Raw genomic sequence first — 14,709 nt, 5'->3', positions numbered from 1 at the left:
AGAGCAGAAATACTTACTGTCCATCGGATATTGACGGAATATTTAATCCTTATATGCATAAGTGGATCAAAAATGACCCGGTCAGGTAGTATTCTTGTAAAATCTTGATAATGAAAGTCATTTGGGTCAATATATAATTGCGGGACTTTTTGTAACATAGTTGGCATTTGTGCTGTTTTCAGGCCTAAAATCAACATGGCCGCCTATAACCAAACACCACATGGCATTTTTAGGGAAAGATTCTTCTAAATATTTGTAATTGAGTAAAATTGAAATTTAAAGTTATTAATAAAGATATTGCAGTAAACCTGTTGACTTGCCATAAATCCACACTTGACTCACACACTACTTTATATTAAATAACTCAGAAAGCCTTGGAGTCTCGCCAGTCTTTTCTTCAGGAGGAAATGACATCATGTGGAGCAGGTCATGTGATCTGGAATTAACACACTCCCTGGAGAGGTGTTTTTGTAATGAGTAACTTAGTTGAAAGTGATTTCTCGGACACAGATATAATTTGTTATTTTCCATATAAAATTTGATATATTGCCAAAAAAGAAATATCTGTCATGATTATCTCAACTTAATAAAAAGAACACAAAACAATTTTTGAAAAAGCTCATTTTATTATTGTTTAGCTAATTAGAAGGTGGTTGTTATTAAATTAAATTTGGATGGTTATTTAGTTGACATTTTAGTGACATCCAGTCATTTTTTATTAATAAGTGATTGTTTCCATTATAAATAATTATGGAATTTGTAAAGACATGATCATAATGAACATAAAATCATTATTTTTTTATTTTTAAGAAAAATGTATGCAAGATATATCCCATGGACTTCAAAAGTCCCTCAATTATATATTGCCCGTTATCATTTCATATTCCAGGTATTTCTTTAAAAACATCTTTCTGATATCATTCCAGTTAAATTTTTAAGTTACCTTTTATACTTTTAAAGAAATTATAATATTTGTTTTACTACCCCAAGCTTCCATAAGTGAGTCAAAAATGACTCACGCATTTCCTACAGAATCTCATGGAAACCTGCGATTCTTATCAGTTGTGGCTGTCAGGAATATATTTACTGTGGACCACACTATGTCAGAAAGCCAAAATTTGCTCAATGAAAAGTATTATGCACTTACTTTTCCTTTTCCCATAAAATGCACTTGCACTGATGGAAGCTATTTTCCTTAATGAGAAAGGTACCAGAGCCCCAACCCTTCACACTTGGCATCACTGAAAAGCCTTAAATGTTCTCTTTAGATGGCAAAAGGAGATAATTCAGTAGTATGCAGTGGGTGGGAGATATTCAGGTTTACAAAGGTCCTTCACAGAGGACAGATTTGAACTACTGGTTGTCAGGAGGTTAAAGTACATTTTAAACCACTGATGTCTGGTGTCCTCTACTGTGGACTGTTGTGTCTCTGCACACCGACAGATATTATGGAAAAACAATGGACATGCTTTATGCTTAACTAACTAAATAACTAAATAAATAAATAAATAAATAGATAATAACTGACCAACCGACCGACTAAATGAATAAATAAATATGCAAATAAACAAATAAATATATAACAACTAACTAACTAACTAAATAAATAAATAAATAAATAAATAAAACTGACAAATTTTTAAAAAAATGTAACGATGAGGTAACGTGGGGGCGTGGCCTCTCCAGTAGCCAACCAATCACAGCCGCTTCTGCTGACCGGCTCAGTGCTATGCTAACAATAACATAGCAACAGTGCTGCGTCCTCTTGATTTTTGGTCAGTTAAACTAGTAGTTTTCCGGCATTTGTCACAACAGAAATATGGTTCGTTGTGATATTTGACTTTTCATCAACCATTTAGGAAAACGACTGTTCCTGAACTCAGCCAACGTCCCACGTTAACGTGAGCGTTTGGCTGAAGATAGAAGGCGCGTCGGATTTTGCTGCTAAGCTAGGCCAGAAACGGTGACGATAAACGACAACCTGAAGAAAAAAAAACATCCTGGCCAAAACCGTGCATTCATATAACTAGTTTATTAGTCACAGAAGACCGGTTGGCATCAAAATGAGAGGTTCTTACGGAGATAGAGACCGAGATCGAGGCCGTGACAGAGGGTAAGAAGCTAGTTGAGTCAGCAAGGTAGTTAGCATCTCAGCTACTGCTAGCGAAGTTGTCATCAAATGCTTGGATGGTGTTATCAGCAAAAACAGACAGTCTGTGGCCAAAAAAAGTGTCCGCCAATAACTGCTGCTTATGAAAGCTGACTCACACAGAATGTGTGCATCTGCAACTGATTTTGTATCTTTAAATATTACCATATTTTTCTTGCAATTATCCTTTGTATTATCTCACCTGCTGTGCCCTAAATTATAACCAGTCCTGTTCTTTTTAGTGCTCTTTCCACTCCTTTAAAGTTGGAATTAAAAGTCATCCACTTGCCAAAATGTTGCCAAAAGAGGGTTTTATTTTTATTGATTATAGCCCATCAATTTTAATGCAAAATAGGTAATTTCTTGATGTTGAAAACCCACTTGTGAATCATATTAATTGCAGTCTAATTTCCAGATATAATCAAGGCTATCAGACATACCAAAGACATACAATGTAAATCTTGAAAACAATGTCATAGTAGTGTCTATAAATGCCGGAGTCGACTATAAATTAAACATTTCAGGCGCAATTTTTCGATTACAATGAATTTTACAGCTTCACAAAGACGTTCCTTTGCTATCATCACAGACATAAAGCTGTATGTAGCTGCATGTTATGATTGTGTGACCAAATAAAAGCTGCTGCAGATGTTCAGAAACTGGGTAATAAAAAATGGTGTGCTCTTGCAGATAGCAGTGTCTTTTTTGTGCGTAACCTTTTTAGTACAGCACTATAGGAAAGTGTAATTAAGTCAGCTGTGCAATGTTTGTCACATGCTGCAGCAGTCCTCGATTTGGATCCAGCCGAGGCGGCCCTCCACCGGGTAAAAAATTCGGGAATCCAGGGGACCGTTTAAGAAAGAAAAGATGGGACCTTGATGAGCTCCCCAAATTTGAGAAGAACTTTTATAGTGAACACCTGGAAGTGCAGCGAATGAGCCAGGTACTCTTGTAACATGACTCTGATCTTCAGTCGCAGCTCTCTGAAAAACAGAGTTTGCCAACTTTTTTGTTTTCTTCTTCCAGTACGATGTTGAAGAGTATCGCAGGAAGAAAGAAATCACTGTTCGGGGTTCAGGCTGCCCAAAGCCCGTCACCAACTTCCATCAAGCTCAGTTTCCACGTAAGCTCACGCATTCACATTCATTTACATAACCATAACTGTGGAGTCATACAGCAACTATAACTACTGAAATAAAGTTGCTGTGACACAGATTATTTAATTGACATTTCATGCAATTTCCTTTTTAAAAGCTCCACAGTGTTTGTTATAATGAAAATGCTAATGAATAGTTTCCTCATGGACCAGCAGCAATGTGTGGCTATTGGAAATGTAAATCAGGATTTCTGAAAATGGCAAAAGCTGCCCTATAAGACTGCACTATTCACCGATTATACAGACGACATTTTGCCCTGTCTGTCTGGGTGTACTCTACATGCTGTAAGTTCTGCTGCTGAATCCCTTGAGCACAACTTTGCAGAGTTACAAGTTGTACTCAGTAAGCTTAAAAAATGCAGAAAAATCTCAATTCATAATCTTGATTAGAGCCAGAAACATTTGTGATGGAAATCTTGTAAACTCTGTTAGTGGCACAAATATAGAAAGAGTTCTGGAGTACAAATATTGTAATATTTGGATAGAAGAGAAGCTGACATTTAACATTATGTGTCCAAGCTGGTGTGCAAATTACGACAGAAAGATTGGTTTCTTATTCTGCAGGAATACATCATGTTTTCCACTGTATTGTAGAAAAACAGTCATTCAGGCAGCTTTTCCATCACTGTTGAATTATGGTGATGTTTTATAAATGCATGTATCAGCTGTGACTTTTGGACACTGTTTTCACACATTGTGATTTATCACTGGTGGTAATTCTAATATTATAATACACCTGTACTGTATATGTACAATACAACACAGATTTCCGCCTGTGTTCCGCCAGGACAGTTATTTTTGTTGCACAGCATGCCCACTTCCACTTTTGATGCTGCATGCCAAGCGTGGAATCCAGTTACTCAATCAGCAGAATAATCGATAGAATACTTGATTACTAAAATAATCGATAGCTGCAGCCCTACTGTGCACCTGCAATCTAGAAGAAGCTGCAGAACAATCTGGAGTTATTTCTGTCCTTTGGGCAATTAGGTTTCTAATTTCATTGTATTTTACTTCTAGCTGATCATGTTTTAATTGATTCATTCATTCAGATGCTCTAAATAATGCTTTTATTATTTTACTAACTTTTGCCTTTTCATTATGTATTTTTTGTTAACCAAGTTTCTTATTTGTTTCTCATATTTCTCACATTTTTTAATTTTCTTCATTATATCTTAACTATACTGTAAATGAGCCTCCATATCTCACTGTATTCCCAATTCAAACAGAATAAATAATTAGATTCTTTCTATTCTGCCTGTCCGTCTAGAATATGTCATCGATGTACTGATGCAGCAGAATTTCAAGGAGCCCACTGCCATTCAGGCTCAAGGTTTCCCACTGGCTCTCAGTGGGAGAGACATGGTGGGCATCGCTCAGACGGGCTCTGGGAAGACCTTATCGGTGAGACACATTTTCTTCTATCACTATCAGATGAACACATAACACAGCAGCACCGAAGTTATCACTTTATCTCTTTTTAGTATCTTCTGCCAGCCATTGTGCACATCAATCACCAGCCCTACTTGGAGCGTGGAGATGGACCCATTGTACGTAAAGAGAAGCAGCCGTCAAACAAATTCTGTTAAAACCCATCTTATCACAACATAAACAGTGGATTGTTGCTGTGTGCTCTACAGTGCTTGGTGTTAGCCCCCACAAGAGAGCTGGCTCAGCAGGTCCAGCAGGTGGCGTACGACTACGGAAAGTCATCCCGCATTAAAAGCACTTGTGTGTATGGAGGCGCTCCCAAGGGACCTCAGATCCGGGACCTGGAAAGAGGTGAAGAAGACTACCACTTCACTATTTGGATTAATGTTGTTTTCTGTCACATTCCTAACTATTGTTTTGTTCATTCATCCACACTGGATTCATCTAAATTATTAACGTAAGTTTAGTAAATGAGCATTATGAGCTGAAACGTGCTAAATTTGTCTCACCAAGGTGTTGAGATCTGCATTGCCACTCCGGGTCGTCTGATTGACTTCCTTGAGGCTGGAAAAACCAACCTGCGGCGATGCACGTACCTGGTGCTGGACGAAGCCGATCGCATGCTGGATATGGGCTTTGAACCACAGATTCGCAAAATTGTGGATCAGATCAGGGTAAGGCTAGTATTCAAAGCTTTGTGTGTGTTTGTTTATGTACACTACTGTTCAAAAGTTTGGGGTCACCCGGACAATTTCATGTTTTCCATGAAAACTCACACTCTTATTCATGTGCTAATGTAACTGCACAAGGGTTTTCTAATCATCAATTAGCCTTTCAACACCATTAGCTAACACAATGTAGCATTAGAACACAGGAGTGATGGTTGCTGGAAATGTTCCTCTGTACCCCTATGGAGATTTTCCATTAAACATCAGCCATTTCCAGCTAGAACAGTCATTTACCACATTAACAATGTCTACGCTGTATTTCTCATTCATTTAATGTTATCTTCATTTTAAAAAACTGCTTTTCTTTCAACAATAAGGACATTTCTAAGTGAGCCCAAACTTTTGAACAAAAAAATAAAATAATGCTGTTTTTAGCAGCAGAGAAATTAATGTTTGATAAGCAGGGAATTAAGTAGCTGTCATTGTTAACTTGGTGTGTTTTTTGTTCCCAGCCGGACAGACAGACCCTCATGTGGAGCGCCACATGGCCTAAAGAGGTTCGCCAGCTGGCAGAGGACTTCCTGAAGGACTATGTCCAAATCAATGTCGGAGCTCTGGAGCTCAGCGCCAACCACAACATCCTTCAGATCGTGGATGTTTGTATGGAGAGTGAAAAGGACAACAAGTAAGAGGCTGGTCATGCAGCAGATTTTTCTTTACCTTTATTACTCAAGCCAAGCAACGTGGCGGAGTTCTGTGACGATCGGCGTACGTTTGTCCTTCTGTCTGTGAATCTGTGTTTCTGTTCGCAGCAGTACTCAAAAACATTTGATCCCCCTTTTTTGTCTTTCCATCTCTACTGGCAGAATGTGGTTCAGTCTATAGTGGTCCTCCCTCTCTCATTCTGTTAAACATTGTCCTGTTTACTAAACACACAAAGAGAGAAAAAATGTAGGATAAGAGCTGAAGAAAGATGAATGAGTAAAGGAAACTGATGTTGATTGTTCACCTGCCCTGTGGTGTTATTTTGTCTAACAAGTGCTTTTGATACATTATTCTAACATGAATCACCAATTGTTGTTAATCCGCCAAGGAACACAACGGAGTTATGTAACAATCGGCGTACATTCATCCGTCTGTGCGCAACATTACTCAAAAACGGACCAACAGATTTGGATGAAATTTTTAGGGAAATTTAGAAATGACACAAGGACTACTTCATTAGATTTTGGTAGTGATGTGGCTTATAGTCTGGATCCACGGATTTGTTGAACATTTCTGTATCATTGCGAGATAGTGGCGCAGCGTCATGGTAACTATGGCAACAAGTGAATGCTACGTCCGCTGCCTGCTGACGATCACATGATTGCGATCCTACTACAAATCGAACGCTGCGGACTTATCCATCGGAAATGATCGGGGTGTTTCTGAGTCCCATCAATTCCCGCCACCCGCTACATATTTAGGTCACGTGATTCAGTATCCGAACATAACGTACACATGCATAACGCACGCCTGTACTCAGCATAAGGTAGTTTTATGTTAAAGATTTCATCCATCAGAAATGATACAAAGACTGAGCTGCCTTGGCGGAATACTGCGCTCTCTGAATGCTTTTCTTGTTAAAAATGGCTTGGTTTACCTTTTTAGAACCCCTTTGTTTTGTCGTGTTTCTTGGCGTATTCTTGTCACTTCTCACCCTTGTCCTCTTTATCTCTTTCCCAACCCTTTCAGTCCTTAACTTAAAGATTCTGTATCTTTAACCGGTGGATGTGCACTAGTATCTCAGACCAACACAAACAGGACATTTTTGAGAGGTGCATAGATGGATAGGTTTTTAAAATTTTATCCATTTGTTAATTGTTGTTTTTTTTTTCCCCTCAGGTTGATCCAGCTAATGGAAGAGATTATGGCTGAGAAAGAGAACAAGACTATCATCTTTGTCGAGACCAAGAAGCGATGTGATGACCTCACACGCAGGATGAGACGTGATGGGTGAGTACACTTACATTAAAAGAAAAAATCTCACATGCAAAATTAATTTCCAGACATTACCTTGGTAAATAGTTTAAGTAAATAGTAAAGTCTGTGCAATTTTTCTGAATATCTCATGCGTGACCATTTTCATCATGTCCTAAAGCTGATCTAGAGCCCTGTGGGTAGAATTTACAGATGGCAGGCCTGAATAACTAGTTGAAATATTGCAGAACTTGGCCAAATAAAACTTCCAAATCACAGGAGCTGCAATTTATTTGATAAATGTCACCACATGCAATTATAAATGAAGTACGGTGGTCCCTCATCTATCACGGTGGTGACATTCCAGACACCCTTGCAATAGATGAAAATCCGTGAAGTAGCGACCATTTTTATTTTATTATTTCTATATATTTTAAGGTTTTATAAAACCTCAACACTCACTGCACAACACCGCAGAGCAACACCATGCAGCAATCGGACATCTATGTGAAATGGACAAGATGCTGAATGCAGCTGCACAAGGGACACAAAGGAGACTGATGCTACAGTCGCTGAGCCAATCAGAGGCCAGCGCATTTTATTTCAATTAAATATTCTTAGTTATTATTTTTTATATATTTTATACTGTTTTCAATTTTTTTAGGCTAGAAAATGCTTATTTTACTGCAAAAATAATGTAGTGGTCGCAGAGCCGGTCACTATGACTGAACTGTTTTGCTGCAATGCACCATGGGAGTTTGGGGTGTTGGAGGTTTAAATGTCATTGTTGTGGTTTATGTTAATGTTACAGTGTTATTAGTATTTGTGTTTTATTGTTTTTTTGTGGTTTAGTCAGCCTAGTTAGTTTGGTTAAGTGTTAGGTTGTCAAGATTGTGAGTGTGAAGTGTGTTTGATCACTTCCTGCTACATTTTCTATAATGCTGTTCTCTGTGTGTGAGCCGCGATATGGTGAGGGACCACTGTACAGAGATGTCCCTAGCCTCCGAGTTTGCATGTTTGGTGTAGACCACATCCAAAATCACAATATCATTCTTTTTATTTGTTTCAGTGCTAAAGAAATGCAAAAAAATGACCATTCCCTCTGACATTATGACTCATATTACACTCAGAGCATCCATCAGTCTCTTGCTGATGGTGCTCTTCCAAAAATGAACAAAATGCCACTAAAAGACTCACAGAAATATCAACTGATCTAAACCTTATGGTCATATCGAACATGTTTGTCTTGTAGGTGGCCAGCGATGTGTATTCATGGTGACAAGAGCCAGCCAGAGAGAGACTGGGTGTTGTCAGGTACAACAGACACATTGACACTGGAACTAAAGTGACTAATAGTACCGTTCCCTTTTTTTTGATCATCTATTGTTTGTCTCGTGTTGCAGAGTTTCGTAGCGGCAAAGCTCCCATTCTGATTGCGACTGATGTGGCCTCACGTGGTTTGGGTACGTCATGTGTGCTCGAGTGCAGACGAAACATTTCTTCAGTGTAGCCACACACTGATGTGGAACATTACAGTATATTTTACCACTCAGGATGTAGAGTAATATTAATATTGGTCAGTGGATATTGATCAAGGTCCTCACTGCATGTTTATTTACAGTAGATTTTTCAACCACCAACACATACCAATTTGAAACAACGTATGATGCTTCTCAGATAAATTTTGTATCTAAGAAGTATGTCATATTTGCAGCAGGCTTTCCTCTGAACACTTTATAGAGTAACGATGAGAGAAACAGAACAGAGCATAGGAATGATGTTGAATGAAGTGTGACGATGTAAGGGGTGAGGCACCCCCTTACAGGATGGCAATCAACCTTTAACCTAATTCTGTGTTCATTTGTTTTCTTTTCATTTTGTTTTTTTGTTTATTTTTTTTTGTTTGTTTGTTTCCAAGTCTCTCTTCCGGCAACTAGAAGCACACAGGCCCTCGGGAGCCTGCAGCCGGACCTAGGCATGACAAATCGAAAGCTGACTCGGGGAGAGAGACAGCCTGATTAATCAGTCCCAGACACAGCCATCAGAGCCCGCTAACAAAACTCTCCCCCCCCTTCCAGGACACTGGCTTCCTGGGCGATGTGTGTGTGTGTTGGGGGGGAGGAGGCGAGCGCAGGGTGCTGCTGGGCTTCCAAATTTGATCGTAGGGTTTGGGGGCGGCTGTCAGGTGAGAGGGCGAAGAGGGGGGTGTGGAGGAGGGTGGACTCCCTTTGGCCATGCCATCATCACGGTGACGCACCACACCATTCGCTGCTTAGATTAACTCACATTCACCCAGAGACTTTTTTTTTTTTTTTTTTTTTTTTTTTTTTTTTTTTTGTTATTAAACTTTTTGATATCTGTGTATTTATTCTGACGGGATAGGGATTTAAAAAAAAAAAAAACTTGAGGAGATACAGTTCCCTGTAAGAAACTTTGGACGACAAATTTTTTTTAACTTAATTGGCCCACCGGAGATAATCCGCTTAAATACAAAGTACCTAAGTTTTGTGAGGCTGAAACACAGTGGTGCGTTACAAGAAGACAGAGAAAGAAACAACTGCCAGGAAGTGAGGGTGGAAAGCAGCCAAAGCCGGGCATGGGCAGCTATGCTGGAGACTCCCCTCTGAACTGCCCCCTGATGCCAGCCCCTGACACCCCCCACCACTGGCTGTGCCGGACGGCCTCTCCCTCTGCGGACGTCATGTCTGGTCCTGGCTGGCAGGAGTCCTGGCCTGGAGGAACCACCTATCTATAATCAATTTCCCTCCCTTTTACTCCTGTCTGTCCTGTCTCTCACGTCATCTCTCCATCATTAGTACTCTCCCTCTCTCTTTTGCTCATTTCCTCTCTTAAATGTTCCATCCTTCTTCTTTTTCCTCTCTTTTCACTCCCCCCTTTCTTCTACGTCATCTAGGTCCCCTATGCTTGTTTTCTTTTATTCATTTCTGACCCTTGTCCTTTTTGTCCCTTTGCTCCCTTGTTCCCAAATCCACAGTGTCCCCTGCTTTCACCATCCCCTTTGTCTTTAACACTTTGGCCGTTTTTCTTTGTATACATCACACCAGACCACCAGGTCAGTCTAAGGACTACCAGGTCAGACTTGCTAAATACCGTCACAAGGACAAGCGCAATCTGTCAGGGCTCAGTTCCCCCTGGAGAGCCCCCCTCTCACAGGAACGTCTTCCCCTTTAGTGTCTGTTTCTTGTTACTAAACTTGAAAAGCTGGGCTCTATGATTCCACTGCCATTGGAAGTGACCTGGGAGGCATTTGGAACACCAATCAAAGAAAATCCACCTCTTCTACTGACACTCAGCTCAATCAGAAGCTACCTGCTACTGCCATTTATTAACATTAAAAAAGGCAGTAAGTCGTTCTCACAACAGCCTAAGATGCTTAAAGTTGACATGAAAGAATCCAGAAAGGCCTCTCCACCCATCACCTTCTACTAAACCCAGCAGTAATGTCTCCTGGACAGGCGAGGCTGGGAGACGTGAAGAGGCACAGTTCAGAGTAGAGTTAGGACTGCATCCCAGCACAGTCCAGCTGGAGCTCTGGCACTCACAGTTTCCAGCTTTGTGAGTGTTGTGGAGGAGTGGCGAGGTGGGAGAAGGGACTGCTTTGTCCCGTGCGCTCTCCTCCTACCCCTGCAGACCTCCCAGGACTGGTGATGGGTAGGGGGACAGAGAGGTAACTTTGTAAGGCATCACTAAATCTCTGACACAGGGTAAGTACTGTACCTCACCCCCCTCCTTTCCCATTTTCTCCTCCACCAGCCTTCATCATGATGCTTCCAAAATAAGACTCGTCTTTCCTCTAATCAGCAGTGTTTTCTGAGCCCTTTGCCAACTGTAATGAGAAACAGACCTCTAATTTGTTCCAAACAGAATTGTTTTCAAAAAGAAATTAGCTTTTTTTCAGTTGATCACAGTCATAAATCAGCGAACATTTTATCCTCCAAGGATCATGTTAAAGTTTCACATTAGGGTCTTGTCTCCTTTTGAAATATCCTAACATTGTCCAGATTCTTCAACGAACCACTGTAACGTTCCCCCTACCTAATTCAGTCGATCTTTAGCTTTGACTGCATGTAACCTGTTTGCATGTGTGCAAATATTCCATTAATCTACTAGATTATTCAGTCCTGTTTTGTGATTGACATGTTAAGTCGTTTTCTAATCGTACAAGTAGCTGATCGTTTGACAGGTAAGTGATGCTCACAGAGGATGATGGGTGTCTTGCAGGTATTGTCTGTCTGAACGTTCGCAGTTCTAAGAGCAAAATTTAACTTTCATGAATGGAGTTAAGTGATTGATTAATTGCTCAACCAGCGTTGGTTTTGTTCTGACTTGTGTTTTTATGTTTTCCCTCCCTGTAACTGACCCCCATCATACCACCCCTTCTCCACTACCCCCTGCTACCGCCTCAAGATGTGGAGGATGTCAAGTTTGTCATCAATTATGACTATCCCAACTCGTCAGAGGACTACATCCATCGTATCGGCCGTACGGCCCGCAGCACCAACAAAGGCACTGCCTACACCTTCTTCACCCCGGGGAACCTCCGACAGGCCCGAGAGCTGATACGGGTGCTGGAGGAGGCCCGACAGGCCATCAATCCTAAACTGCTGCAGCTGGTGGACACCGGACGTGGAGGAGGCGGAGGAGGTGAGGGATGCTTCCACAGCCTTTACATGATGTCTAAATAATGTAGATGCTGAGGTCTCTGCACCAAGGAAGAATCTGTTTTGACTTGCTAAACAAATTAGCATTTTTTCAAGTGTTGGATACCAGTCTTCACGTAGCTTTAAAGGCTCTTGATCTGTTGTGTAGGACTAGATGTTGATATCCCTTCTTCCATACATGAGACACCTAAGACTCTGTGGGATGGTCCAGTGAGTGAGGATATCCTCTGGGTTATCAAGTGGACACCCTCCTTCATCGGTGTTTGACTGATCGGCCCACAACACCTCCAGAGGGTTCAGCAGTGAATCCCAGGTTCACCCCCCAGATGCCATCTACTCACCTGAAGGCCCAGGTGGAATCCTTTCTCTTCATCCACAGTCACTGATTTACCTTTTCAGCAGCTGGAGAGGTCCTTGATCGCCTGCTGGTGGGCCTTCCAACGTACTCCCATCTCCTGGAGAAACCTTGATGTGGAGGTGGCTACGAATCCTCTGCAGCCTACTTCGACTGGTCGGACCCTCACCTTCCAGCCTCGCAGTTTTGCATGGGTGGCAAGCTCCATATATCTCAGCTTCTTGCACTCATGGACCTCCTCTACTGAGCTCTCCCAGGGCACTGTGAGCTCAATGATGTAGACGTGCCAAAGTGAAGCTGACCATAGCACCATGTTGTTCAAGAAGGGACTTTTTTCAGGAATTGTCTCCTAAATATATAACCTCGATACACAGAGATGATTTTTAGGGGTTTAATCGATGACTTTGCACCAATCTGTAGTCGTTTGATGACAGTTTGCCCCTTTTTTTTGTTCATTCTTACCCCTCTTTTCATGTCCAGGTGGCCGGTCCCGTTTCCGTGGCAACTCCAATTCAAACAATCCCAACTTGATGTACCAGGACGAGTGTGAGAGGCGGATGCGTTCCGTGGGCGGAGGCGGCAGCTCCAAGGACAACAGAGGCAACAGCAACTACAGCCGCGACAGCCGAGACGGCCGTGGAGGAAACAGCCGGGACGGGGACCGCTCTTCCTCCTCCTCTTCCTCTTACAGAGATCGCAGCAGTAGGGACGGAGGACGCAGCTACAGCTCCAGCTCCAGCTCATACGACGGGTATCAGAACAGCAACAGCAGCAGCAGCAGCAGCGGTCAGTACAGCTCCTCCAGGGGCAGCTCCGGGTCGGGGGGCAGCGGGGTGGGACAGACTCCAGCCCCTTCGTCGGGCCCCCAGCCTCTAATGGCCCAGCAGTTCAACCCTCCCCAGCCTATGATGGGCCTGATGGGGCATTCGCCGTTCCAGTTTGCCGCTCCGCCCCCACCTTCTCTATCAGGCAGGAAGTAGTTGCCTCCCAGCACACACTCCACAGAATGAGTCAGAAATGTGTTGATTTTGCAACCTATTTCTGATCTCAGCATTCCAGTTATTACCTTGCTTGGGTCGCAGCACTAGACCGGCTCTCAGTTTGTTTATGAAGTAGTCAACCTGCGTTTTTGACTGTCTTTAAAGTCAAATTATTTAGCAGTTATTTAGTTTGACAGAAGCTCGCCGGTGTCATTTTTGGTACAAATTTGTCAGAGAAAAGAAACCTTTTTTGTACAAACACGCTTTTGTATTGTGAGCTTCTTTGGAGGACTTCTAGAATATCAGATTTTCCCTTTAGGTGTATCCAAGGTAGGTGCTGATGTTAGTTCTTGTATGTAAGCCTGTTTGTGTTTGAGCTGTAGCTTTATTTTTGTGTATTCCTGAGGCCCTGGTGTATCTTAAAAACATTTACCACATGGAGTTTTTTTTCAGTTTGAACATTTTCTATGAGCTTTTGCTTCATTTCATTATGTAGATACTACTTTAGGCCTTATAGACTTGTGTATTCATGGCGAGTCACGTGCATGTAAATGAGCTTTTCCCTCAGATTTCTAAGTTTGTATGAGCTAACAAGTCTTCTTAGACCCACCACAGGTTATTTAGTTGATCACCAGTATGGTCCAGTCTGCAGCAGTGAGGGCTGAGTTTTCCTAGCTAACAGTAAGTCCCTTTTTACATGTTTAATAAAGCTCTTCAGTGTATACTTGTGTCTTCTCTTAACCAGGGATTGAACTTGGTGAGAGCAGGAAATTATATATTTTCCACTACAAATTAACTTTCCTGGCTGCACAGTGGCTTGGTGGTTCGCACTTTTGGCTTACAGATAGAAGATCCCCAGTTTGCGTCCTGGCTTTACTGGGATCTTTGTGTGTGGGTTTTCTCCAGGTTCCCCGGCTTGTCTTGTTGTCTTGTGGGTCAAATTGACCCATTTGAAAATGTGGAAAAAAGCACATTTTCACTGTGAAAATTTCAACATTTTCAACCTTTTTGGGAAATTTTTGCACATTTTTTGGTGGAAAAAAAATGTAAAAAATAATATTTCGTTAAGAACATTCAGAAAAAAATCAACCAAAATCCAGCGAAATTCGCTGGATTTTGGTTGATTTTTTCTGAATGTTCTTAAAGAAAATATTAGAGGTTTTACTGATATATATGTAATCACTTTAGATATTTTTAGGATTTCTTTGGAAGATTTTTACTCATTTTTTGAAAATATTTACAAGAATTTTTTTTGCCAAATTTGGGGGATTTTTTTAAACAAAACTTTTAAGGAATTATTGGAATTTTCTTCCTGAAGGTTTTGCAAAT

The 14,709-nt window shown here is 41.3% G+C and overlaps 1 protein-coding gene across 3 annotated transcripts; it reads left to right on the top strand.

Moving 5' to 3' along the window:
- Positions 1-1,719: 1,719 nt before the first annotated feature.
- LOC111580807 (probable ATP-dependent RNA helicase DDX17) lies at positions 1,720-14,102 on the top strand. 3 transcript variants are annotated; one of them, XM_035956552.2, is made up of 13 exons: positions 1,720-2,113; positions 2,933-3,092; positions 3,176-3,272; positions 4,576-4,709; positions 4,790-4,855; positions 4,946-5,087; positions 5,250-5,410; positions 5,917-6,089; positions 7,289-7,399; positions 8,616-8,677; positions 8,767-8,826; positions 11,792-12,028; positions 12,194-12,844. In XM_035956552.2, exons 1-13 carry the CDS (start codon positions 2,064-2,066, stop codon positions 12,310-12,312), a joined length of 1,572 nt encoding a protein of 523 aa, XP_035812445.1. In that variant the 5' UTR covers positions 1,720-2,063; the 3' UTR covers positions 12,313-12,844. The 3 variants fall into 3 exon arrangements, with proteins under 3 accessions (XP_035812445.1, XP_023144473.2, XP_023144472.2); XM_023288705.3 differs by lacking the exon at positions 12,194-12,844 and adding an exon at positions 12,881-14,102 and having other exon boundaries at positions 1,722-2,113; positions 2,936-3,092; XM_023288704.3 differs by lacking the exon at positions 12,194-12,844 and adding an exon at positions 12,881-14,102 and having other exon boundaries at positions 1,722-2,113.
- Positions 14,103-14,709: the final 607 nt, after the last annotated feature.

This window comes from Amphiprion ocellaris, chromosome 19 (genome assembly GCF_022539595.1).
Source record: "Amphiprion ocellaris isolate individual 3 ecotype Okinawa chromosome 19, ASM2253959v1, whole genome shotgun sequence".
Taxonomy (NCBI): domain Eukaryota; kingdom Metazoa; phylum Chordata; class Actinopteri; family Pomacentridae; genus Amphiprion; species Amphiprion ocellaris.
Note: the sequence above shows the minus strand (reverse complement) of the source record. Positions and strands in the feature narration are given on the sequence as shown.

Coding starts and splice junctions, on each gene's coding strand:
- LOC111580807 (XM_023288704.3), top strand. CDS start 2,064: ATGAGAGGTTCTTACGGAGATAGAGACCGAGATCGAGGCCGTGACAGA. Junction 4,710..4,789: donor GCTCTGGGAAGACCTTATCG/GTGAGACACATT, acceptor ATCTCTTTTTAG/TATCTTCTGCCAGCCATTGT. Junction 4,856..4,945: donor AGCGTGGAGATGGACCCATT/GTACGTAAAGAG, acceptor TGTGCTCTACAG/TGCTTGGTGTTAGCCCCCAC.